Genomic DNA, 15,707 nt, shown 5'->3' with positions numbered 1-15,707 from the left:
GACTGGTTGTGATTTTTTTTAAAACAACAAAGCTCTATCAAGTGTGTGAAGCCAAGAGCCATAGAACTCAAGTAACACACAATTCCCATGGCTTAACTGCATGCTGCAGGTGCAAGGATCCACATGCAGTGTGTAATTGCGCCCTCTTGTGGTTACAGGCAGGAAATGTATACCTCTGTCTAAAATGGGTGATATTTATAGAAAGGCTGAAATACATTTGTTATATTTAATAAGCTCAGATTCCAGCTGTTAAACTAAAAAGGCTGAGGCAAAGAGACATTTCAGGACACCAAGATCAATACTTAAGCAATAAGTTCTTTAGATGAATATTGACCGAGATTTCAACTCTGAAAAGCTACCATCCAGTGCAGTACTCAAAATGATCATAGACTTACTTTTGCCTTACTGCTTGATTATAACCTTACTACTGTCCACAACAACCAACTCACTGAACTTATTGGAGAAATTTATTAGGTGCAAGCAACCCTTTTTGTAAAAACACAGTAGCTCCTATTTTCCTTCACAGAAATGAATAATCCAGATCAGTCTAGAACACAAACCATGCACTCCTCAGAGCTATATGGACAAGTAGAAAATAATTCTACTAGTTATTACACAAACAATAAACAAATCTACACACACCATCCTCCACGAAATTAATTTCACTCATGCACACACAGAGCATCTTCAAAAGACTTAATTTACTGGGAACGGAGTACAGTAATTACTGTATGATTGCTCCCTTATTGGCATTTGCAATGAATTTGAACAGTTATGTTAAAATTAACCAGTAAATATATTTTTTTTAAAAAGCCACACACACACACACACACTAAGTTACATAATCATTCCCTTCCTACTGTATTGCAAAATCTTTCTACCTCAGTTGTGTACCAAAAGTAAAATAAAAGCACAGCTCACAAATTGGACAAAACAAACATTCAAATGTAAAGTGAACACTGCTCCTGTTTCCTAGGCACAGAAGTTATGTTACTCGTGAGGTAGAAAGGGACACGTCCTAAATATTAGAACATCTAATAGTTGCTGAATTGGGACAGGGCCGGATACTTAGTGGTTGTCCTTGAAATATATATGTTTGCACTTTTTATCGGTTCAAGTATCAATGAAATGATTTCGATTACATTCAACTGTCCCTACAGTCTGCATTATTGGGAATTAATAGCGTGATTTCAGATGCTATTTATACCCTTGATATTGCCACATAATACCAAAACTCTAGATTTACTGCATGCTACAGTACACAACCCGAAGAATCATCATTATTGTGCTTATTGTTGTCCCTTTAAATATACACACGCGCGCACACAGTTAAACCTATTTATCAGTGACTATATAGGTTAGTAGATATGCTCATATTATTATTAACTAACTCATTAACACACAGTCAGCATCAATCAAACACTAATCTCTTAATGAGCACAGTTGTTCGTTGTAAAAAAAAAAAAAAAATTCCAGTTATCAGCAAAATGTGGGTCTGCTGAAGGACACACCGTGGTGATAAGTGCTGCACTGCGGCATGCAAATACATACAGATTTACAGAGGCGCTCTGGCCAGCTCTTTAAGCCTGTATTAAAAGGGAATATCATGATAATAATAATAATAATAATAATAATAATAATAAAACCACAGTCATTCCTCATCGCCCTTCAGCTCACTGTGTCACACACATGGAGCACCCTATGGTTGAAATCTTCTGGTTGGTCCGCAAATACATAGTGTCCTGCTCCTCGTATGGCCTAGAGACCAGACAGAAAAGAGAGGAGAATGACTGACTTTTTCATAATAATGACATCTAACCACAATGTTTATTAATTCAGCGATCACAAGAAATATTCCGAGAAAGACATTCAAGCTTCAACAAGTGACTAAACACTGCCCTGATATAAATACTGCCACGTTAACTATAACGCCTTTGTTAGTAATTTACCATCTTTGCCTTTTGCAAAAATGTGTCATACACAAATCGAACAGAAAAACCACAGAAATCCTAGTTTCAGCTCAACTCTTAAACAATCCCGATAAATCCTAGTGTAAAGTGAATGCTGAATGTAGAACTCACAATTAGCTCCACGTGGGAATTTGGCCTCATTTCTTTGATTGAATTGCCGGAGTGGCCATCTATGCTGGAGCGTGACCCATAGATCACGGTAATGGGAATGTCACTGTGAATCAGGCCAACGCGCCGCAGCATGGGTTGCTTGGCCCAGCCGTATGAAATGGTCATGTTTTTGAAAGCTGTCTCACCACTATTAAAAATAAATAAATAAAAAGTTATGTTATTAGGAGTTTATTAGTACAGCCATATCATACCTTGCACCATTATAAATATTATTATTCATTATTTAGAAAAATAATCCCACAAAGCAACAGATTTAACCAGATCTGAACTGAAACTAATGACAAACATCAGTCGTATTTTGTGTACCTGAGAGCAAGAAAGAGAAACAGGTTAAACACGGACTTAAATAAATAATTAAATAAACGAATGCACCTTGGGTTTTGGACATTAAGGTGGTAGATGTACTCGGTGACTGTGTTGTCATTAAACATGGCAGAATATTTCTTTTTAAAGTCGGGTCGCACAATTTGCACTAAACCTGGACCTAAATGGTGAGAAAACAGCATACTATAAAACAACATTTCAACTAATGTGCAACACAAATTTAAAGACACATAACAGCATACATAATCATCAGAGTTGCTACTGATAAAGAGGAATAATGTGTGATCCTGCTCAGGAGGGAGTGGGGGAAAAAAAAAAACAGAACAGTACAGTTTTAATAGTCCTTTCACATATCACTATGGTACAGAACTGAAGTGGGTCTACATATCAAAAACTTGGAAGCGAAAAAGCTTCCATCCGTCTGTTTTAGCTGTAGACGCTAGAGAAGTTTAGATGCACATTTTTTCCTATTCTATGAAAATGAGACAAACAGCAGCCTGATTAAATACAAAATGTTGATTACATACAAATATTACATACAGCAGTTAATAAAAATGTGTACATGTAAACTTTTCTAGTGTCTACATCTTAGGCCCTGGTCACACTACAGCTTGCGATGGGTTTGCGTATACTTGATGATGAAAAATTAGTAGCATTGCCACCAATCATGTGATGCACGGCGAATGTTCTCCGAGCTTCAGAAGTTGTTTTTTGGTGCATCTCCACCTCATGAGTGGCGAAAAACATCATGAAAAATGGGTTTGGGAATATTTCCCAAAGCTCGGGGAACCTACTTCGAGCCTCGAATCCAAGTCCCTGATGCTCGCGGAGCCTCGTCAACACAGTGGCACGGCACAGCCTAACCTTCACTGAGACTTAAAAAGTGCATTTACATTTGGGGATCCTTTGGAGCACGCTGTGCTCGCGCTTAGGACCCAGTCATTATGGGAAACACCTGATGCTGATTTAAGCACAATCAGCACGTGCTGTTTTCGCAGAGACTTTGCAAGGTATTCTGTCAGGTATGCAGCAATTGACGGATGCAAGTGTAGGAAGACTGTTTATTAGCAGGTATGATATTTACAAAAACAAAACGTGAGGCAAGATCAGAGTAACGAAACACAAACGAAACCAAAAGCAAAAACAGAAAGCAGACTCTTTAACCAGAGAGTCATAAACATGGCTAGAAACAAACAAGACAGTGATAATGACAATACTTCACAAAGTCTCTGAAAACAGCATCCTTATACAGTGGTGCTTGAAAGTTTGTGAACCCTTTAGAATTTTCTATATTTCTGCATAAATATGACCTAAAACAACATCAGATTTTCACACAAGTCCTAAAAGTAGATAAAGAGAACCCAGTTAAACGAACGAGACAAAAATATTATACTTGGTCATTTATTTATTGAGGAAAATGATCCAATATTACATATCTGTGAGTGGCAAAAGTATGTGAACCTCTAGGATTAGCAGTTAATTTGAAGGGGAAATTAGAGTCAGGTGTTTTCAATCAATGGGATGACAATCAGGTGTGAGTGGGCACCCTGTTTTATTTAAAGAACAGGGATCTATCAAAAGTCTGATCTCCACAACACATGTTTGTGGAAGTGTATCATGGCATGAACAAAGGAGATTTCTGAGGACCTCAGAAAAAGCGTTGTTGATGCTCATCAGGCTGGAAAAGGTTACAAAACCATCTCTAAAGAGTTTGGACTACCAATCCACAGTCAGACAGATTGTGTACAAACGGAGGGAATTCAAGACCATTGTTATCCTCCCCAGGAGTGGTCGACCAACAAACATCACTCCAAGAGAAAGGCGTGTAACAGTCGGCGAGGTCACAAAGGACCCCAAGGTAACTTCTAAGCAACTGAAGGCCTCTCTCACATTGGCTAATGTTACTGTTCATAAGTCCACCACATCAGGAGAACACTGAACAACAAATGGTGTGCATGGCAGGGTTGCAAGGAGAAAGCCACTGCTCTCCAAAAAGAACATTGCTACTCATCTGCAGTTTGCTAAAGATCACGTGGACAAGCCAGAAGGCTATTGGAAAATGTTTTGTGGATGGATGAGACCAAAATAGAACTTTTTGGTTTAAATGAGAAGCATTATGTTTGGAGAAAGGGAAACACTGCATTCCAGCATAAGAACCTTATCCCATCCGTGAAACATGGTGGTGGTAGTATCATGGTTTGGGCCTGTTTTGCTGCATCTGGGCCAGGACGGCTTGCCATCATTGATGGAACAATGAATTCTGAATTATACCAGTGAATTCTAAAGGAAAATGTCAGGACATCTGTCCATGAACTGAATCTCAAGAGAAGGTGGGTCATGCAGCAAGACAATGACCCTAAGCACACACGTCGTTCTACCAAAGAATGGTTAAAGAAGAATAAAGTTAATGTTTTGGAATGGCCAAGTCAAAGTCCTGACCTTAATCCAATCGAAATGTTGTGGAAGGACCTGAAGCAAGCAGTTCATGTGAAGAAACCCACCAACATCCCAGAGTTGAAGCTGTTCTGTACGGAGGAATGGGCTCAGATTCCTCCAAGCCGGTGTGCAGGACTGATCAACAGTTACCGGAAACGTTTAGTTGCAGTTATTGCTGCACAAGGGGGTCACACCAGATACTGAAAGCAAAGGTTCACATACTTTTGCTACTCACAGATATGTAATATTGGATCATTTTCCTCAATAAATAAATCTCATCTCATTTTCTCTAGCCACTTTATCCTGTTCTACAGGGTTGCAGGCAAGCTGGAGCCTATCCCAGCTGACTACGGGCGAAAGGCAGGGTACACCCTGGACAAGTCGCCAGATCATCGCAGGGCTGACACACAGACAACCATTCACACTCACATTCACACCTATGGTCAATTTAGAGTCACCAGTTAACCTAACCTGCACGTCTTTGGACTGTGGGGGAAACCGGAGCACCCGGAGGAAACCCACGCGGACATGGGGAGAACATGCAAATTCCGCACAGAAAGGCCCTTGCCGGCCGCTGGGCTTGAACCCAGGACCTTCTTGCTGTGAGGCGACAGTGCTAACTACTACACCACCGTGCCGCCCTCCTCAATAAATAAATGACCAAGTATAATTTTTTGTCTCATTTGTTTAACTGGGTTCTCTTTATCTACTTTTAGGACTTGTGTGAAAACCTGATGATGTTTTAGGTCATATTTATGCAGAAATATAGAAAATTCTTAAGGGCTCACAAACTTTCAAGCACCACTGTGTGCGCTGACTGCACTCAAATTGCATTCCGTGAGCGAGCGTAGCCACTCGAACTGCACCAGACCAGTGCGCAAAAGTGTGACATTCAAGTGTTCACCTGCTGTGTGACCACAACATTTAGCTCACCTGTACATCGCCAAAACGCCTCATTTTCATCGATAACCCATCGCAAAGCATTGCAAGCTGTAGTGTGACTGTAGCTTTAACTAAAAAAGACAAGTAGCAACTATTTTCCCCAAGCACCAGACGATTACAGTAAAAACTAGTATACATGAACACTAGACTATTCTACCGGTTTACTGCGTCTGGCTTCCACTGCACTGTTTGAGCACATCTTCACTGACCAGTGAAAGAGAAAGTGTTTTGAATCACTTGATAATTATCATTAAAATTATTTGTAAAATGTTTGATATGACATTTTATTATATGCCTAGTTCTTTTTTTGGGGGGGCTTGCAGGCTAAATCTATATAGTTGATTGATGTTAAAAGAGCCAGCTCACTCTTCCCACAATCTATTGCATTGTTTTTGTTTACATATGGACCACTGCAGTAAAATCTCTGTAAATTCACTGTTCTTCGAAACCCAGCTAATATTTTTTCCCCCCTCAACCGTGTGTCATACATTGACGTTTTGGACACAATATGTCTGATATTTGCTTTCCTTTGTGGCCGTATACGACATGGCTGAGGCCAGATCTGGTTTGTTATAATGCAATAACCATACAAAAAGGAAACGGATCTGTCAAAAGAATTTAAAGTATAACTACCCTGGCAATATATCTTCAATTTCACGTTACGTTTTATGATTGATGGCCTAGAATGTTGCCACATTGTTGTGGAATATCGATGGCACAGAAAATGGCGATTTGCTACTTGGCGCAGAGGCTTCTGGGAAGGATGATCTGGTCCCTTTACCGATACACTTATTTAAATGATAGATTTTATTTTGCATTAATGCCTTCAAAACTTTCTCTATTTATCTAAACAGAAAGCAAGGGAGATGTGAGCAATGGCCAAAACATCACTAATACGAGATGGGGGAAATAATGGAGCTTCCAGAGGGTGTCAGTTAATACTGAAGATTTCAAAAAACTGTCTATCGTTACAGATTCATATGTTGATTGGCTAATTTGCCATTTTTATTGGGAGGAATAAAAGAAGACCACTCTTTTGGCATATTTTTGAATGATCACTTGCAGCAGTGTGCTCAGTGCAGCAGACGTCTAAAAGCCTTCGCAAAACATGTAAACGTTGGCTGGCCTGGAAGCAAACCCAATGCACATTTGACCAATTGTTTAAGGTGCAAGAATTATGAGTCAGACTACTTGGTTTTTCTTATCCTACCAAGTGGTCCTGCAAGGCGAAGGCCAGTCAGTGGGTTGAAGGGGCTGAGGATGGCCCCGAGGGCTTTAATCCATACAGGAACAGGTCTGTCCTGTTCACCAGCCTCTGGACACTCCGGAAAACCCCATGGCTCAACCAAGATCAGATGTTTTACTCTGAATAATGTAAAATAAACATGGCAGGACTTCATCATGTCACTGAAGAAATTCAACAATCATAGAATAATCTGAATTTATATGGGGAGCTATGTAGCGCAATGATCATCAGAAAATCAGAGTGAATACTGTATTAAACTCACGGCCAAAATGGTCACTTAAATTCTGTGCAATCCATTAATTTGTCTTAAATTGTTTAAAATGATTTCATGTATTTTCATACTTCTGATATTATCAGGATACGTAAAGTATTACCCAAAAAAAAACAAAACCCCACAACCCATGGACGTAAAAACAGGCCAGGCCAAATGGAGTCGTGTCAAAACCACAATTACACATTATTAAACACTGAGGTTGCTGTTCAATATCTTCAAAAGGGGAAAAACAAGAAAGAATGCAAGTGCAAGGAAGAATTGAAGGTGAAAAACAACCTTGCTTTGAGATGATAAATTCAATCCCTTAAATGACACCTACAGCACCACAGCAAGAAAGTTAGTTTAACCAGTAAAACAGCAGTGTTGCTTTAAGACAGAGTTACATTACATCTCACAATGACATTTATTGTTTAGAACTCAAGTTTTTATAAAAGCAGGCTCTATTTTACGAGTTAACACCATATGATGATGTTCATTGCAAGATATTGCACATTAGGCCTCATTTATCAGGCTGGATAAGAATGAATGCCTTCATAAATCATTCAGAGCAGCAGTTACAAAAGACATGTGGTATCCATAAAAATCCAGTTGCTTTGGAAAAAATACTTTATATCTTATGGGAGCTTCTGAGTGTGTGTAAATTTACGTAGAAGACTACTAATATCTACCTTGATTGACAAACTTAAATGGGAGGAGTTATTTCAATTTCCTATATGGACTACTGTCTGGTTTAAACAGTTTATTGGCTCAGCCTTTGGCTGAAGCCTACAGAGGCACCTGTCTGTATGTTTAATAGAGTTCGAGCGTGTTTAAGAATGTAATTGGCGTGCCAGCCTCAGGTAGCGATTCCACAGTCACGGTGTGGCACCACTGCGCACTGACTATATAAGTGCCACGTTACATAACCTCAGTTTGCGATGTAGTCCTCTGTGGCCAAGTGGTCTAGAGCAGCGTTTCTCAACCTTTTTTCAGTCACAGCACCCTTCAGAAGTATGCAAATTCTCAAGGCACCCCCATATAAAACATACGCAGTCACGCTGACCATACGCTGACCCCGGCAGTGACGTTGTGACATGGGAAAGGGGGCTGTGAGACAAATTTTGATGATGCGTGAGGCGAAGATGATCTACATTAGTATAACTCGTTTTTTGGAATTTTAAATCATTTTATTTATTTCAATGTTAGAATATATAATTTTTTGACGGCACCCCTAACGAAGCCAGACGGCACCCCGGTTGAGAAAGGCTGGTCTAGAGCAGTGTTTCTCGACCACTGGGCCGCAGCCTAGTGGGCTGCGTCCCCCCCCCCCAAGTCAAAGCTAATTTTTACACGTAACCAGTTGCTGGGTTGCATCCGACATCCCGCCTCATTAAGCTACGTTCACACTACAGCTCGTGATGCTTTGCGAGGAGTTATCGATGAAAATGAGCCATTTTGATGGTGATATACACATGAACTAAAAGTTGTGGTCATACAGTCAGTGAACACTTGACTGTCGCACCTTTGCGTGCTTGAGTCTGGCATAGCTCGAGCAGCCACGTGCGCTCACTGAGTGCACTGTGCGCGCGCTTGGGACCCAGTCATTATGGGAAACACCTGATACTGATTTGAGAGCAATCAGCACGCACAGATACGGAAGCTGTTTTCACAGAGACTTTGCGAAGTATTATCATGTTTGTTTCTAGCCAGGTTTATAATGCTCTTTAAATACTCTACAAAAGCAAAACAGATTGCAAACAAAAAAAACAAACAAAAAAAAACCCTTGGAAGATGCTCTGGACACTTACAGTAACGTATTTATATCTGAGGACTACAGCTGACTTGCTAACTTTAGGACTGCAGTTGTCATGAACAGTTTTGCACTCAAGTTTCCATCAATGAACAGTTTATAACTTCAACAAAACGGACTTCATGTTAAAACTATTATGAATTTCCTGGTTACACAGTTATACTTTGTGACTCTATAAGGCGCTGTTATAGAAGCGAGTTACTCATAATCACATTTTCTATAGTCACCCAAATGAGGATGGGTTCCCTTTTGAGTCTGGTTCCTCTTGAGATTTCTTCATGTCGTCTGAGGGAGTTTTTCCTTGCCACCATCACCACAGGCTTCCTCATTGGGGATTAATTAGGGATAAAATTAGCTCATGTTTAAAGTCTTTAATTTTCCGTAAACCTGCTTTGCGACAATGTCTCTTGTTAAAAGCGTGATTCAAATAAACTTGACTTGAATATCACGCCTGCTAATAAACACTCTTCCTACACTTAGATTCGTCTACTGCCGTCTATCTTGTAGTGTCCCAAGCACCAGATCTTTAACCCAGCCACATATAAAAGTTGTACGCCTCCATGCTCTTCCAGGTTTTCATCTGTTTGTCCGTATAGAATGATGTCTGTGGCACCAGATAGTTTGAGGTGTCGGGGAACTCAACGGATGGATAATTTTCCAACTCATAGGAAAAATCCTTCGTTAGCATGTAAGGATCTATCCCACTGAGTGGTTTCTGTATCCACTTCTTTTGAGTGTACTATTTGGTTTTAATAACTTGCTTGTTTGCTGAACACAAACATGGCAATAAGTTCTTGTGTTAATGGACCAGACTCCACTTTTGGATCATTAATTCCTTTTGAGTGAGAATGCCCTGCATGCAGGGTTTTTATGTTGGCTTCTGGCACATCCATACAGTTTTAAATACAATACCTACACTTAAAAAGTGTTTGTTTTTATTGCATTTATTTAATTCCTGAGCTCCCATCTGTAACAGGGAGTGATGTTACATTCCGTTAATACATGAGATTATTAGATTCTAATAGAATAGATAAGCCAAAATAATTGGGGATCTTTTTTAATGGGCCCCGACTTGTTACAAGTATAAATAGGTGGGCCTTAAAGTAAAAGGTTGAGAACCCCTGGTCTAGAGCATTGTCTAGGAAAGGAACAGACTTTGCAACATCAGTTTGAATCCTGGCGTTGACGTATTTCTGAAAGGCTATTTTTCCTGTTGATGTACCATAGCTTCTATCTCCCAATCAGACAAAGGCTGAGCTCAGACCTGCACAGGTCTCTAGTTTATTTCACACTTGGACAAATTTACTGAAAATTCTGTGAAAATCAGTAATTTCATAGTAACGATGTGAAAGCAATCAAACCAAAGAAAATTCATAAATTAAAACAAATACGACTAGTCATTTAATTATGGCAACAGAAATGGCACTCTATAAAAAGGTGGCGCCCATGTGGTAAGTCAGTGGAAGATTTAACCCACACCACAATTACAAGGCTCTCTTTCACAGTTCAGTCGTTATTTCATTGTTTTCAGCTCTCTGAGTTTTGTGGGTGTCTGTAAATGTCAGCTCTGCTGTGAACACACTTTGTAATTTATGGGTAATTGGCATTTTTCGACATATGCACATGAGCATGAAATCAGTGTTACTGAAACTTTTGTAAATTTATCGGGAACTTTAGTTTGGTTTAGGTTACAAGAACACTTACAGTAGGCGTGTAGTTCACAACCAAGGATTGATAAAGGAGACCAATTATCAGCTCGAGTTAAGATAACACAAAGTGACGTAATGAAACTTAACTGCGAACCTGGAAGGGTATTTAATTGAGTAGGCTGATACCAGGTATCCTCCCAAGTTGTGGCCCAGCAGGATTACACTCTCCAGGCCTAGTTTTTCCCTCCACTCCTCGATGCACTCCACAAACTGTGTTTCAGCCTCCTGGGCGTCAGTGCTGAAATGAGGTCTGCTACTCTGACCAAAGCCGAGCAGGTCAAGAGCATACACAGGCCTCTGCTGGGACAGAGCATCCAGGTTCATAGCCCAGAGACCAACTCCACCACCAAAACCATGCACTAGCACCAGAGGAGTCTTACGCTCCACACCGTCACTGAACACCAGCGTCCACAGCTTGTTGTCACCAGAGATGTGGACAAACTGCTTGGAGAACTTGCTCTGGATGTCTAATAGATGTAAAAGTCAGAGACTGAAAGATTAAAAAGGATACATGGTCTATGTTCAGACTTGCTTAATTGATATGTAGTCAGTACATGTAATTAGAAATAATTGAAAATTACATCTTTAGAGGTAAAGCCAATATTTGTGGGTAGTACAAGCTAAATCTCTTACCAGCATGTTTTTTTTTTTTAAAGCAATACTCAATCCTTTTGGTTTAGTGGGAGCATTTATTTTTAAAAATCTAAAACACGAAAGCTGGTCAAAAATAAATGCACAATTATATTATAAAAATCACTGTAATGACAGAAAATAACATTAGCCAATTAAATATAATATGCATATTATCAGTGGGATTAAATGCAGACTTCTGTTTCTTCCTGGATTTAATCAAGCAGCAGTAAAAGGAGGGGGATCTATTAAAGTAATAAGCTCATTTCTAGGATATATTTTGTCACGAACAAAATTTCTACATCACCAACACCTGAGTGGTTCAAACATCAGTCACGGCACTTCTTACTATCCGGCACTCACAAATAATTTCATATTCGTTATTGCTCTTAACTCTATATCTGGAAGATACAGAAGATCTCAGTGAAGGTAAGGATGTTTGGCAGATTCCTCTTCTGAACTACCATGTAGGCATGGGACTATGTTGAAAATGTAGAATCAGGGATATAACTGCATATGCCTGCAGCATGGCAAGTTAATGTTTTAGTAATTTAGTACTTTGTGTGATATGTGTGTGAGAGAGAGAGAGAGAGAGAGAGAGAGAGAGAGAGAGAGAGAACGGTCAGTACTCACACTGCAGCATCCTCTCCCCTGCCTCTTCCAGTTTGCTCTGAGATGTCGGGCACCATGATGGCAACCAGCTGGTGATCCCCCATAACCTACCAATATTTTCAATATGACCTTTTAGCTTCTCAGTCACTTTTTGGAGCAGCAATATTTAGAAATATTGCTTTAGCACTTAGCTTACAGAATAGCATTCATATGTTTGATGGGTTACAGTTTTGGACCACAGACACGTACGTTTAGGCTTAACAAAAAGGCCAAAGATGGCAAAGAGGCCAACAACACACACCAGAACCAGAACAATGCCAAAGAGAGGGAAGACTGAGCTTTAGACAGGAGTGATGAGTTCTTATCAGAATGAGGTTATGGATCACAGTCCACTGTGTGCAGGAAGACAGGCAGTGAGACAGGAGCCAACGTGGACGTGTGTTAGTGTGAAATGATAAAATGACTCACTGTGGAGTAATAATGAAACTATACAGTCAGGACATGCACTAGTCCACCAAGCTTTGACAGCAGTGGCAGCATGGCGGTGTAGTGGTTAGCACTGTTGCCTCAGAGCAAGAAGGTTCTGGGTTCGAGCCCAGACGCTGGTAGGGGCCTTTCTGTGTGGAGTTTGCATGTTCTCCCTGTGGGTTTCCCCCACAGTTCAAAGACATGCAGTTAGGTTAACATGGGGCGGCTTTGGGCTGAAGTGCAAGGTACACACACACACACACACGTAACCACTGGGCGCTGTAGTATGGCCGCCCACTGCTCTGGGTGTGTGTTCACTGCTTCAGATGGGTTAAATGCAGAGGATGAATTGAAGTGTGCATGTGACACAAAGATTTCTTCTTCTATCCCTATGAAGGGTACTAGACTTAATATTTACCTCAAAGTTCTGTCCAGGAATTTGACAAAACTGTAGAAGAGAGTATGAACACGCAGAAACACCACAGCACGATGGAGCAATCTGAAAGGCATACATTTTAAATGTAAACATACATGTACACATGCCTTTTAACAAAGTGCAATACAAGGCAGTGCATTCATTTTGCGACTAGCTCAATAGATAATGCCAAGTTCCAACTCGCTTCCTAATTACCACTTAGAGCACTACATAGTGCGCAGACACCGTTACTTCAGACCACATGAAGTGCACTAATCTAGGGTGCAGCAGGCCATTGAGAATCAGACAAGTGTCTACAGTTTAACACTGACAACAAGAAGCCTGCTCGCTGACCATGTAAATAACACACTATTTAACCGAGCAGAGTGATTATAAATCCCGCACGAAACACACAATGTGATAAAAAAAAAGTATTCGCCATACATTTGTTGGTTAACAGAATGTAAAATAAAGCAGCTAAACCGCTCTTACCCTAACTTCAGCGACACCTCTGTGCCTTCAGCCATATTTTGAGAAGCACATGACCTCTGACGTCATAGCGAACTTTGGTTTCCAACCAACCGGTGTTCGAACTGGCTTTGCCAAATAACTATTGCATCGCCAATAAAGTAAAAGAGGTCCACTTTAAGATCCTAAACAAAATACATCCAGTGAATGGGTTTATCTCCAAGTATGCAGACATACAGAGCTTTTGTACCTTTTGTGGGAATGTGGATGAAACCTTGACTCATCTGTTCTTTCAGTGTCAAATGACTGAACTTTTTCTTACTGACCTTAATAAGTACCTCTTTGATCACTTGGATGTGGCTTACTCCCTTAGTCTCATCTCATTATCTGTGAGTATGTATGTATACATACATACTCACATTGGGTATATATAGATATATAGATATATATATATATATACACACACAATACTCATTATGATATAAATATATATATCCGTACGTACCCATACCCACATATATACACTTATATTATATCTTCTCCTTCTTCTTTTGGCTGCTCCCGATTAAGGGTCGTCACAGCGGATCTTTCGTCTCCATTGCTCCCTGTCTTCCGCATTTTTCTCTACCACACCTGCCACTTTCATGTCCTCGCTCACCACATCCATGTATCTCCTCTTTGGCCTTCCTCGTTTTCGTGTGCCTGGCAGCTCCATCCTCAACATTCTCCTTCCAACATGCTCTGCATCTCTTCTCAGGATGTGCCCGTACCATCTCCTTTTTAAGGGAATGCAATGTAGTCAACCATTTATCATGTCCCAGATCAAACCGCCATTTTTCCACAAATTTGCAGAATTTTTGCCAAATTCTGAATATTCACATCAAAGATTTAGTTTTTTCTGTATTATTTCTTTCATCATTTTATTTCAAATTAAAACCAACATCACCATTCAAAACCGTATAGTTTATTGACTGAGTATATTTAGTGGGGTACCCCCACAGTACCCGGTTTCTGAGACAGACCCATATATATATATATTCATTCATTCATTCATTCATTATCTCTAGCCGCTTTATCCTTCTACAGGGTCGCAGGCAAGCTGGAGCCTATCCCAGCTGACTACGGGCGAAAGGCGGGGTACACCCTGGACAAGTCGCCAGGTCATCACAGGGCTGACACATAGACACAGACAACCATTCACACTCTCATTCACACCTACGGTCAATTTAGAGTCACCAGTTAACCTAACCTGCATGTCTTTGGACTGTGGGGGAAACCGGAGCACCCGGAGGAAACCCACGCGGACACGGGGAGAACATGCAAACTCCACACAGAAAGGCCCTCGCCGGCCCCGGGGCTCGAACCCAGGACCTTCTTGCTGTGAGGCGACAGCGCTAACCACTACACCACCGTGCCGCCCATATATATATATATATATATATATATATATAGAGAGAGAGAGAGATACAGCGCCCTCCACAATTATTGGCTATTGGCACCCCTCATTAAGATATGTTCTTAGGCTTCTAATAAATTCTTTTTTTTTTTTATAATATAGGACAACAATGCAAAAAAAAAAAAAGAAAAATCCAACCTTTAATTCAAGCACATTTATTCAGTGGGAAAAAAATCCCACATTAAGAAATAATTCTTTTACATGAAATCATATGTGCCACAATTATTGGCACCCCTGATGTTAATACTTTGTACAACTCCCTTTTGCCAACAAGACAGCACTTAATATTCTCGTATAACATTTCACAAGATGGGAGAATACAGAGAGAGGGATATTCGACCATTCCTCTTTGCACAATCTCTGTAAATCATCCAGAGTCCTGTGTCCTCTCCTATGCACTCTCCACTTCAGCTCACCCCACAGGTTTTCAATTGGGTTGAGGTCTGGGGACTGAGATGGCCATGGGAGGAGCTTGATTTTGTGTCTGGTGAACTATTTTTGTGTCGATTTGGCCACATGTTTAGGGTCATTATCTTGCTGAAAGACCCAGTGATGACCCATCTTCAGCTTTCGGGCAGATGCCACCAGATTTTGATTTAAAATGTCCTGGTATTTCAAAGAGTTCATGATGCCATGCACCCTAACAAGGTTCCCGAGGCCTTTGGAAGAGAAACAGGCCCACAGTATCACCGATCCTCCCCCATACTTCACAGTAGGCATGAGGTATTTTTCCGCATACTCATCTTTTGTGATGTATCAGAGCATTTGTTGCCAAAAAGCTCTATCTTGGTCTCATC

At 40.5% G+C, this 15,707-nt stretch overlaps 1 protein-coding gene across 1 annotated transcript; it reads right to left on the bottom strand.

Moving 5' to 3' along the window:
• Positions 1-454: 454 nt before the first annotated feature.
• On the bottom strand, positions 455-13,539 carry abhd5a (abhydrolase domain containing 5a). Its single transcript, XM_060922056.1, has 8 exons — positions 13,479-13,539; positions 12,990-13,070; positions 12,125-12,210; positions 10,956-11,328; positions 7,054-7,208; positions 2,514-2,625; positions 2,082-2,268; positions 455-1,758 (listed from the first exon to the last, which is right to left on the bottom strand). Exons 1-8 carry the CDS (start codon positions 13,511-13,513, stop codon positions 1,669-1,671), a joined length of 1,119 nt encoding a protein of 372 aa, XP_060778039.1. The 5' UTR covers positions 13,514-13,539; the 3' UTR covers positions 455-1,668.
• Between the last annotated feature and the right edge of the window lie 2,168 nt (positions 13,540-15,707).

This window comes from Neoarius graeffei, chromosome 5 (genome assembly GCF_027579695.1).
Source record: "Neoarius graeffei isolate fNeoGra1 chromosome 5, fNeoGra1.pri, whole genome shotgun sequence".
Taxonomy (NCBI): domain Eukaryota; kingdom Metazoa; phylum Chordata; class Actinopteri; order Siluriformes; family Ariidae; genus Neoarius; species Neoarius graeffei.
Note: the sequence above shows the minus strand (reverse complement) of the source record. Positions and strands in the feature narration are given on the sequence as shown.

What these genes read in the sequence shown, in the direction of transcription:
- abhd5a (XM_060922056.1), bottom strand. Translation starts at nt 13,513, where the DNA reads ATGGCTGAAGGCACAGAGGTGTCGCTGAAGTTAGG. An exon ending in TTCCTGGACAGAACTTTGAG is followed by an intron (nt 12,211 to 12,989) that starts GTAAATATTAAG and finishes AAATATTGGTAG; the next exon opens with GTTATGGGGGATCACCAGCT. An exon ending in TCGCCTTGCAGGACCACTTG is followed by an intron (nt 2,626 to 7,053) that starts GTAGGATAAGAA and finishes CTCACCATTTAG; the next exon opens with GTCCAGGTTTAGTGCAAATT.